This window comes from Martes martes (genome assembly GCF_963455335.1).
Source record: "Martes martes genome assembly, chromosome: 13".
Taxonomy (NCBI): domain Eukaryota; kingdom Metazoa; phylum Chordata; class Mammalia; order Carnivora; family Mustelidae; genus Martes; species Martes martes.
The window spans coordinates 79,076,174-79,088,214 of record NC_137901.1 but is presented as its reverse complement, the minus strand read 5'-3'; the positions used below and the strand labels follow the sequence as shown (position 1 = coordinate 79,088,214).

Genomic DNA, 12,041 nt, shown 5'->3' with positions numbered 1-12,041 from the left:
AGCGACTGCCTTTGGCTCAGGTCATGATCCTGGAGTCCCGGGATTGATCCCACATCGGGCTCCCTGCTTAGCAGGGAGTCTGCGTCTCCCGCTGACCTCTCTCTTCTCATGCTCTCTCTCTCTCAAATAAATAAAATCTTTAAGAAAAAAAAAAAAAAGAAGCTACATATTTTACTACCTCACTGTTATGCACATAAAATTATTCTAATAAAAGCAGAATATGAGGGGATCTGCCATACAGTGGGACCATTTCAAATACTTGGTCATAATCTCTCTTTGATAGCTTGCCTTTCTGTAAGAGTGTGTAACTTCTTAGCTCTGCATGTGCCTATGACTGGCACATTGGGGTGTGTGTGTGTGCGTGTGTGCGCACGCATGCACATGTGCCATTTTCTAAAGGGCAAACAGGTGCAACCGACCACTTCAAACAATGGGACGTTATCTTCAGGCCTGTAGAAGAACTTGCAAGACATAGATTTACCTGAAAACCTCGGACGGCTCTTCTGGGAGCACCCAGGGCTGTGGAGGACAGTTTCTGGAGGGCAGGTCTCCCTCTGAATTATGAGCTGGTGAACCTAGAAGGGAAACTTCCTGCTACAATAACACAGCAAGGCAATGTGATGAACACTTTTATTTACAAATATAATTAAAAGCTCTGACAGTTATCATGCTCTTCCTTGGAACCTGAAAAATGTTTTGTTTTGTTTTGTTTTTTAAAGTGCATGCAAAAGAAGTAAAGCCTTTTTTTTTTCATCATTTTTTATTGTAAGAAAATACACAGTTTGAAAGTGTGAATAATGCAATATTTATGACCAAGATATGGGACTCAGGGAGGGGAAGGGGAATAAAGAAAAAGATCAAGATGATCTGATCGAGAGACAGTGTTGAACTCCAAATACTGAATTGGAAAAGGAGGGGGGTGGGGAGGAATAGGAGGAGGAAGTAAAAAAATTTGATCAGAGAAACAGTTAAAATACAATATGAAAATAAGTAATACCTCTCCTTAAATTCCTTCTATACACAAAATACACGATTTGCCAAAGCCCAATTTGTGCTACTGGGATTCTGTGAGCTCCTTAAGTGTATTCACATCCTCTGCAACAGCAGAAAATGATTATGATACAATCAGAATATGCTGAAGACAAGTTAAACTCTTGCCAGCAGGTTCTTAAAAATCACAAGATCTCTTCACCCCACCCACCCCCCATCCCCAAAAAAGTAATAATATGTCACCACTGATATGTACATCACAATTAGTTTCTGTAAAATGTATCAAATTTTCAATCTTTAATAAAACTTTGTTTTTTTTTTATTCCTGATGAATAAATACCAAAAAAATAAAATAAAATAAAATAATGCAGCAGCTAGTTAAGGTGTAAGGCTGCGGATATTGTGTCTCTCTCCCCCTTGGCATTTATTATTATTATTTATTTTTTTTTTGCTTCACTTTCACAGATTGGTGGTAATGAGTGATTGCTTAAAGCAATATACATCCACTTTTGTTGTTGTTGTTGGTTTATTGTTTTGTTAAAACTGTCTCCAAAGTTTTCACTGAAACATTTTGAATCACATCAATACTGTGACGTGTACTATGAATAGAAGAGATGGCCAGGTTTTGGCCAGCACTGAAAGTTGACACGGGGGGAGGAAGGGGCCCCTGATGGAGTAAGAATAAACAGGCACTAGTCCGACACGATGTCAGTAAGAGTAAGAGAGAGAGAGAGTGAGAGCAACGCCCGTTAAAATGGGGAATGTGGTTTTGCAGGGTCTGAATTTTTTTGTTTTCTTTTTTTTTTTTTTTTTTTGTAAATGGCAAAAAAATTTAATCTCATCTATAGTCCTCCTTAGGAAAATCTAATGTAACCAAATTCCCAAATCCCATTCTGAGGCTCTCCATGTCAAAAGTTTCAATCTCTCGCTCTTGCCTTTCCAATAGGTACTTTATTCTCTCGCTGCGTTCCTTCTGAAGGGCAGCCAGCTCTTCTTCAATCTGAAATAAGCACAATGAACAGTTCTTAATGGACAAGGTCTCCCTGCAGCCGCCCGCAAACACACATGGACACATACATGCACACATATGACACACAAACACATGGGAACTCAGAGTAATCTAGACTGGGAAAGGCTGGGAGAATCCCGGGATAAATGTCTTGTATCTCATCCATATTTAAAATTTGCTCACAAGAATAAAAATGTTCGGGGCCCACCTGGGGGCTAGCACTACCATTCTAGCAAACCAAGCAGCTGGGCTGATCTAGGTCAGTGTCCTGTCTCAGCAGGAGATGGCTCAGGAGAAGCTAAAAGACACTCAAGCACAATTAGATTGTGCTGCTTTCCCATAGAGAGCCAGATGCCCCCTGGGTCATTAGCAATTTAGTTCTAGAACAGGAGTTGTGAAAATAGTCTCTTACGTTGGTCTCAGGGAAGTACCAGAAGAAAGTACAAATAACTGGTTAAGCAAATAAATGCTTAACGGCCTTGAGATGCTTTATGAAATCTTTCCTACTTCATATTCTTCAGCAGTATTTTTTTAAAAGATTTTATTGATAATTTATTTGGCAGAGAGCTCACAAGTAGGCAGAGAGGCAGGCAGAGAGAGAGGGGGAAGCAGGCTCCCTGCTTAGCAGAGAGCCTGATGTGGGACTTGATCCCAGGACCCTGAGATCATGACCTGAGCCAAAGGCAGAGGCTTAACCCACTGAGTCACCCAGGCGCCCCCTTCAGCAATATTTAAAGCAATGAATATTTCAATTCTGGTAACATTTATTATGCATGGCAATATCGGCCTCTTTTCATGTTAATTTTTTTAAAGAGCCCTGCTGGTGATTTCTTTTGGTGGAGAAATAGCTGAAAATAAAAACCAAATCTGCATCTGGCTTCTTCAAACCATTTCGCAGCCATGGTATCAGCTCATAGCACCTTTCACAAATGTCTTATCAACTGCCCCGTCACCCATGCCATTCTTCTGGCTCTGAAGGTGTGAAGGGGTACTCTAGCAGAGTAATAGAGTTTAGGCTATGGAGTCAGATTTACGTGAGTAACTTAACCATTTGGAGCCTTAATGTTGTGCCTGTGGAATGGAGATTATACCTACCTCTCAGGGGTACTAGGAAGATAAAAGCATGAAATAAGTGAAAAGTGCCCAGTTTAGGTACACAGGCAGGGCTCCATAAATGGCAGTTCCCTAGGCCATGGTCCAACCTCCACCCAACTGTATGGGACCCAGAGTAACACTCTCATACCTTCTGCTCAAGATGTGCTCTACGTAGAGACACCCTCTGCTCTAGCTTCTGGAGCTCACGTTCATGCTGTGCCTCTGTTTGCATCTTGATTTTGCTCTGGTAGGCATTGAGCAGCTCCATTTCCTGCTGGAGCTGTAGCCTCAAGGCCTGGCATTCTGCTTCTTGAGCCTCATCTAGCCGTAACTGCGGGCACAAAAGACACACACTGTAATTCATTCCTAGCTTACAGCACCTGGTGACTACTGGAAGAGGTTTCCTTGTTTGGACTGAAACAGGTCCCTCAGAAAAACAGGTGCCTTGGGTATATTCAGAGTTAGGAATCAAAATTAGTACGTTCTGCCCCATGGGCTACGAGGTTCTACAAACACATTCTTAAACATTCCTTCTTAAGAAAACGAAAACATTCTCTTCTTAAGAAAAACTGGTTTTCTTAAAACCACACACACAGGAGTCAGGAAGGCTACATGCTCCGGTGATTAAGCCTGTGGGTCTTGGAGGCAGACTCCTGAACTTGAAATCTAGCTCCATGATTCACTCAGGTATGTCGCCTTGAGAAATTACTCCCTCTAAGTCTCATTTTTTTCCTCTCAAGAAAATAACAGTAGTAGTTCCTACTGTCTAAGAATGGTATGAGGATTAAATGGAAGAATTCATATGAAATCCTAGGCATAGTTCTAGATGCACACCAAGTGTTCAGTAAATAGTAGCTGTTAACATTATTTTGGCTTTGACTAGCCATTTCCATATTTATGTATCCTTAACCCTCAAACCACCACACATTTAGATATTTAGTCCAATCTCCATGATATTGGGGACTATCCCCCAGTACAGTTATGCTCCTAGCAAGTAATGTTGGTCCCTACAATTGACTATACAAGTTCTCCTGCTGGCTAACCCACCTAAACTCAAGTGGTTCAAAATCTCTTCCCAGAGATAGCCTGCATGATCTTAAGGGGCATATTCTGGTTTGAAGTAGTGAAGTCCTGATTACAAAGCAGGCCGATAGAGTTCCCCTTGCTCTCTATAGCTCCTGGACTTTGTATTACATGCCATGCTGCTGGTTCTGTCTGAGGAATGGGCCAAGACAGGCAATCTTTCAATGAGCATAACTGAAGGTTTGGGGCCCTTAGTGGGACTGTATTTTGTGGTGGATGATCCTCCTGCCCCAGGCTTGGTTTTGTCTAAAAACTTTTATCAGGCCCTCAGTTCAGCTGGGAACTAGGAGATTAGAATCCTTGAATTAGACAGACAGTACTGTCAACCCTGAATTTATCCACATGTTTCCATACAGACACTTCTCCATTTTATGCTTTTTCCCCCTAATCCGTACAATGTGTGACAATTAACAATGTATCTCAGTATCTTAAGAAACTTTTGGAAATGTTACTAGAATAGTTTTAGAAAGTTATCTGCATAGTATATTCTTTAGTACTTTTGGAGGAATATATCACATGAACATGAAATAAATACCATAATCATATTTCCAAAGCATTTTCTAGTAACCAATCCTACCCAGCTTTCACTAAAATCCACTGAAAAGGATACCTCTTTTCTTATTTTCCCAATGAGAAATGAAGGGAGAAGAGACACAAGATAAAAAAGTCACTCCACGGCAGGAACAGCCTTACGGATAAATGCCACAGGGTTTACTGGCTCCCAATAAGATTTATTAATTCCCTCTTGATGTGGGAGCTTCCTTACCAATAAAGGGAATGAAAGCCTGTTCTTTTCTACTTGTCTTTGTTAATTGTTATGAGCCCTGGTCAAATGGGTGAGAGGCTCATCTTATAGGCAGCTTAGTCCATTGAAACATCTCTATCTTATTTCTGGCGTTCTATTATTAACGTCTATAACTATGGGATTTTGTACCAGCTCTGACTCTATAAAAGTGCGGTCTAGAAATCAGAGAGGACATTCCAGTATCCGGTATTCATTGCCCCAAAGTTGCGCATATCAAATCCATTAAAATGTTTTATAGACGTGTAGGTAAATATCACATCTGTTTCCTAAAGTGGATTAACATGAAAGGATGTGATGGCAGCCGCATAATGTAGTATGGCCAGCCTTATGGGCTCTCCCCGAAATGGGGTCAAATCCCAGCTTCATCACTACTTAGTTAATTACCACTATGTGAGCCCCTAAGCCAGGAGTTGGCACATTATGGCCCAAGGGCCAAATCTGGCTTGCTGCCTATTTTTGTCAATAAGGTTTTATTGGAACACAGACATGCTCATTCATTTATGTACCACCTAGGGCTGCTTTTGCATGACAACAGCAGAGTTGAGTAGTTGTGACAGCAACCCAGTGGTCCACAAAGCCTGCCCCTCTAAAGAAACGGTTTGCCAACTCCTGCTCTAAGCAAGTGGCTTTACTTCAATAAACCTCAATTTCCACGCAGGTAAATTAGGGTTAAAACAGTAACTACTTCAAAGGTCAAAGGGGTTACACAAGATTGAAATAACATACCCAGAACAGTGGCTGGCTCATGATAAGGAGTCACTAAAGGATAGTGGCATTTATCATACCTACTTTTATCTTCTCCCTGCCTCAGGAAAGAGTCTGTCTTTCCTTTTATTCAAGGCCAATCCTGAACCTATATTCCTGATCCCATTCTGTCCATCTTACGTAACAGGCATTCACTGAGCACTTGCTGTGTACCAGGAACTGTTGCAGATGCTCATGACACAAAGATGAACAAGACAAAAATACTATCAGCCTTGGTGTCCCTACCAACCCTCTCCCCTCTCCTTACCCTTAACCTCTCCTTGTACTCCTCATTCCCATCCTAGCCCTTACTGATGTGGGAAGGGGTCTTTGTCTTACCGGACTTCCAGAAGCATTTAATACTGTGGATTGCCCTTTCCTTCTTGAAATCTTTCTCTAGTCTTCTGAGATACCATACCGTCTTTGTCTTACCGGACTTCCAGAAGCATTTAATACTGTGGATTGCCCTTTCCTTCTTGAAATCTTTCTCTAGTCTTCTGAGATACCATACCATTTTCCTCTAACTTCTCTTCCTAAGGAATCTCGTCTATTCCCAAGGCTACAACTACCATCTGTATATGGATGATTCCCACTTCTTCACCTCTATTTCGGTCTTCTCTTTCGAGGCCCAGGCTAGCTTACCCAGTCTGCTAGGGACATCTTCGCCTGGATGGTTTCCAGGCCCCTCAAGCTCAGCATGACTAGTACCTCATCATCGTTCCCTTCCTTTCCCCCCAAGCTGCCCCACTTCTTTCTTTACCACGCAGGTAAGTGACACCATTATCCACTGTTTTGTTCAGACTAGAGACTGGGAGTCTACCTTAATCTCTCCTGCTCCACATTTACTCTGTAACTAAATGCTTTCACTTCCACCTCCTGCCTATCAAATTTCATCACTTTCTCCTTCATCCCATCTGCCCCCTTCTGGTCTAGCCACCCCTTACTCCTGCCCAGGTAAAAGCAGCAACTTTATACATGATCTCCTGAGATCCATCTGACCACCTCCCAGGCCATTCTCCACCTGTCACCTGAGTGATCATTCAAAAACGCAAATCTGATGTCAGTTCCCCACACCCCCTTCAATGCTCTTCAATGGCCTCCTATTGCCTTTAGGATCAAGAGCAAAATCCTTAAGAAAGCTTACAAGCCCCTCCATGATCTGGTCCCTGTTTAACCCTCCAGTCTTATTCTCATTTGGTCTCTGTCTCGTTCTCTATATTCCAAACATAATGGACACTGAGTTCATCAGAAGCACCGCTATTTCCCCTGTCTTTACCAATGCAGTTCTTTTGCCTAGAATGTGCTCTCTACCCCTCAGCTTAAATACTCATTGTCTCTCAGAGGCCTTTCCTGACTCTCCACACCAGCCTACTCTCCTGGTCACACTCAGTTGGCACGCTCTACTTGCTCGGCCATTACACGAAGCAGACTTTCTCAATGCCATTTCCTCACTTTTCCATAAATTCCATGAAGACATGATCAATGACTATCTTATTCACCACAGTATCCCAGGATGCCTGGGGCACAGTAGGGCACTCAATGCTTACTGGATGGATGAATGAATGAATGAAGGATTGAATGAATATACAGATTCCTACCCATGGCCTCAGGTTTAAGAACACCTTTAAAGCCTTTCCCAAAAAACAGAAGTCTTCCTTCAACTGTCTCTTCCTCTAGCTACAGTTCTTCTCCCTTCCTTCGCTGATGAGCAGCTGGGAAAAGGAATCTTGTGTATGTTTCTACCTCACTTTATAGTGTACTGTAACATGCACTACAATGTCTTCCACTCCGACCCGTCCACTGCTTGTCTGTGACAGTCACTGCACAAATCTACTGCGGGGTCCAGTTGGTCTCTCTGCCACACTTGAAACGATCACCTAGAAGCTTCTGTTCTGGTGTCACTGACATACTCTCTCCAATTCCCCACCTGCACTAATAATTCATCTCCTTTGGTCTGCTTCTCCTCCACCCTCATATGGTGGTGTCCACAGCCCGTTCTTAGTCCCTTTCTTAATAAAATCTCCTGTCCCTAGAAGGTCTTGGGCATTCCCAACAGCTACAACTTCCCCCATCTAACATGGATGTCTAGCTACTTGTCTTGTGCCCTGTCTCTTGAACTATAGATTTCCATCTCTGAACCTCTCTACCTGGATACCCACAAAACTCAGGTAACATGCCTAAAACTTAGTCAATTATCTGCCAGGCATCCAAGCTTACACTTCCTTCAATTTTCTTTTTTTTTTAAACCTTGGTAAAATGATGACCATTCCACTGTTATCAAGCCTACCTCCCAAATTGGTCATGGAGCTCAACCTCTTCTAACTCCTAAATATTTCTCAAATCCTTCTTCCTCCTCACCATCTCCAGGAGGATGTTCTCAGTTCAGGGTTTCCTTATTTTTTTCCTGGCCTATGACAGTTTCCTGGCCTAACAGGTCTCTTCACCTACAGTTGTTAAATTACTGGTATCTTTCTAGATCACAAATCTGATCTTGCCACTTTCCTTTTTAAAATGGGCTTCAGCAGATTCCCATTTTTTTTTACAGAAAGATGTGCAAACTCCTGACTTCTGAGGGTCTGATCCCCAACTATCCACCTGCTTCCTTCCCTTTATACTCCTGTCATATCAACCACTCATTCCTTAAATGTACTGTCCTCTTTCAGGCCTGTATCTTTTTTTGCTGTGTCCTCTCTGCTGGGAATAACTTTTTCTTCTTCTGCCTGTTTGATAAACTATTACTCCTTAAGACTCATCTCCTTGTGAAAGCTTCACTGAATCACAGGTAAGCTCCCATCTCTGGGTTACCAAGACCTTTATGACCTCCATTTGGGGCTCCCATAAATCCTCCTTGAACTTTGGACTCACACCAAAGTTCTTTTGGGCCCCAAATGCACACTTTCCATCTTTTGGACCTTTGCCCAGGTAGGTCCCTTTCCATGGAGGCTGTTTACTTCAGTACATTCCTTCAAGCTTCTTGGCTCTTGCTGGGAAGCTTTCCCTACAGCAGATTAGATGTTCTTACTTATCCTCCCACAGCGCCCCCCATGCAGCACCCCCCAACTTCAAAGTATTTATTATGCCTTTTTAAATTGCTTAATTCTCTGACTTCCTTGCTCGACTAACGAAAAGTGTGAAGAGAGGGATCAACTGTTGTCTCCCTAGCTTATTATTCTAGCTCTGAGCCCAGCAGAGTGCTGAACGCAGATGCTTAGTAAAAGTTTATTGAATGAATGGGTCTGTGTGTCTTATTCATTTGGGCCTGATATGAGTTGCACCATCTTTGATGAACGAAAACACGGTATTATATGCGATATCTATCGTATCTTGCCCTCAAAGTCCCTATGTGCCACAGGTCTGATTGAGCATGTGACTCCTTGAGTTCCATCTTATAAGACACACTCCAGCAAGTATCCACATTGGCTTGGCTTTATTCAGCGTCGTCACTTCCTCAGTTCTTTGGGCAGAAAAACACCAGTATCCTAAATTTGTGCAAGAATCATCTTGGGAACAACAGGCTGGATCTTGAATTTTCTTGATTCCCAAAGCTCTTGAAGCTGTGGCACTGAACCTAACCACTTACCGCTTGAGAGGCCATCATTTCATTTATACTCTGTTCATACTGCTCTGCCAAAATGGCAAGTTTTCTTGTCTGCTCATCTTTCAGTGTCTTTAAGATTGTTTTGTGCTCATTCTTTGGAGTAACTTCCAACTGGTGATTCTTGAGTGCTTTATACTGTTTGGTCTGTACTTTGCAAGTGTCCTGAAACTGTTTTTTAATTTGCATTTCCATGGCCTGCGTAGAAAAAGGGACAAAAGGAGAATAAAGACACGTTAGTAAATGCAGAAAGCCTTCCATTCTAATAGCACAATACAGGTGCTGGGACCAGTTGCCTTTTGGTGCAGTGACCCACATTACTAGTCAGCAATAATGAAAATAATACAGACAAGAGTTAACTACCAACACTGCTGGTCTTATATTAAATGAATGGAAGTAATTTTGACTTTACTAATGGATTTTTAAAAATGAATTATTACAAGGGGATCACAACTCTACGCAGATTGTAGAATACTATGAAGCTTCGTTTGTTAAAGGTCGTTCGTTATTTTAATGGCTTCTTAGTCAAAATCTTCAGTGTCTTCCATTGGTTATTAATTTCCCCGCATTTTTTTTGTTCGTCTTCCTCCCCACCCACGTTTCCAAATGAGAAAGGGGATGGTAACACATAAGCTGGCTCTTACAGCTCTGCGTTTCCTTGACAAATCAACAAAGGAGAGCATCTGGATAATACCTCACATCATAACCTATTTCCCCTGGATTTCAGCATAAGTGGACAGGGAAAAGTGATTTTAGATTTCTTCTCCCATGAAGGGGTTATACTTTTCATGTACCAATACCAAATACGCATTTTGGCAAGGAGGAGGTGGGCTATATTATTTAAGTCCAGAAGGCACTCATCAGGTTGCCTCAGAGTCACACGTGCATTTCATAAATGCTTGGAGTTGTGATGACAGAGATCACTAATTAGACAGGTTAGGATTTGGCCAGACAGGAACATGGCCAGTGCATCTGAGGTTGGCCTCATATCTGTGTTAACAATGACAACAACCCCCTTGACATACAGCAATGGCTTAGTCCATAGAGCTTGTGAAGTAACAGTCAGCTAAAATTATCTGGAGGCAGTGAGGGCCAAAGGAATTCCAGATCTCTAGTGAAGGGATAATAAATGTCTGGCACATGCAGATTCACTCCCAGTTCCCATGCCCATGACAGATGTCACTACTAAACCATACTTTTTCCTACTAAGTGTGTACGTGGTTTTAGTCTTTCTCAATATAGCGGCACTCAAAGTGGTTACTACCAATACTCTAGCACAACAGATGAAATTTATCTGCCATATACCTGCTAGGTAACTTTCTTATTTCTTGGGATTAGAATTTAGGGCTGCTGCTTGTCCATAAATTACAGCTCTAAAGAGGGTAGGTTATGAAGGGGTCAGAGAAACTGCATGATGGCTACAAAGAAAAACAGAGGTCAACCAGTACGATGGTCTCCAAAGTAGCATCTGTTCAGGAGTTTGTTACATACGGACTCTTGGGTTTCAATCTGGAGACTCTGATTCAATGGGTGTGGGGCCCCAAAACTTGTAATTTTGAAGAGTTGCCCCGGAGAATCTGACAGTCATCCAGAGGCAGGAACTACTAAGCCAGTCTAACTGCATCCCGGAGCACAAATAAGGGAACACTTTGATTTCCTCTTACCTTTAAGTTTTTTGGCTGTTGCCGAAGTTCCATGACATGCTTCCTGTGCAGTTCCCTTTCCCGCCTCTTATTGTACTCCAGCTGGTTTTCCAGTTCGGTCTGGTGCTGTAGACGGATCAGGTCCATGCGCAGCTTCTGTAACGTGTGCAGCTGCCTGTACTCAAGCTCTCGGGTGGACTCGTCATGTCGGATCAGCATGGCGTGCTCCATCTCCTTCTGGGTCCTCTTTTTATTTAGTTCCTACATTCAGGAACAAGACACAAACGGAGAGAGGTGACTGGAGGTGAACTGGAAGGAATGCACGACGATGGAGTGAGGGATGGCAAGGAACAGGCACTACTAACTGTCTCTTAATTAAACCCGTTAGTGCTTGGCAGCCTGACTTAATGAGATTGGATTAGCAATCCCTGGAGGTTTAGGTTCGGTTTCTGGGCCCATCACTTACAAGGTAGGCAAGTATACTATCTGTAAAATGGGATTTTGCAGCCATCCCAACTACACTATCTACAGACTGGGATTAATTCTAACTGACCCCTTCTTTTTTTTTTTTTAATAATTTTTTTAAAGGTTTTATTTATTCATTTAACAGAGAGGGAGAGTAAAGCAGGGAGAGCAGCAGGCAGAGTGGGAGGGAGAAGCAAGCTCCCTGCTGAGCCAGGAGCCGGATGTGGGACTCGATCCCAGGACCCTGGGATTACGACCTGACCCAAAGGCAGCCAGCCACTTAACGAACTGAGCTACCCAGGCATCCCTAACCGACCCCTTCTTACCTCTTGGAGCTGCTGTGAACCCTGTTTAGGTGAGGTCTTATGCACAGGTGTAAATAAATGTTTCTTCAGTTAAGCCAGGGGTTCTCAATATGGGCTGCCCATTAAAATCATGTGAGGGGACTTTTCAAACACAAGATACCCGAATCCTACAACCTGAAGTTCTGATAACTGTCAGGGGTGGGGGTGGGGGGAAGGGGGATGCACTGACATCACTGTTTTTTTAAGAGTTCTTCAGGTGAATAAAACACATACAGTCAGAGTTGAAAATCATTGACTTAAACTGGCA

At 42.7% G+C, this 12,041-nt stretch overlaps 1 protein-coding gene across 3 annotated transcripts in view; it reads right to left on the bottom strand.

The window, feature by feature from the left end:
- Positions 1–623: 623 nt before the first annotated feature.
- Positions 624–12,041, bottom strand: part of TAOK3 (TAO kinase 3) — a 186,983-nt gene continuing 175,565 nt past the window's right edge. For all 3 annotated transcript variants that reach the window (XM_080821199.1, XM_080821197.1, XM_080821198.1), the window contains 4 exons: positions 10,986–11,225; positions 9,307–9,519; positions 3,243–3,425; positions 624–1,990 (listed from right to left, as the gene is read on the bottom strand). In XM_080821199.1, the coding sequence (XP_080677325.1) occupies positions 1,829–1,990; positions 3,243–3,425; positions 9,307–9,519; positions 10,986–11,225 (798 nt within the window). In that variant the 3' untranslated portion in view covers positions 624–1,828. The remainder of the gene's footprint in view (positions 1,991–3,242; positions 3,426–9,306; positions 9,520–10,985; positions 11,226–12,041) is intronic.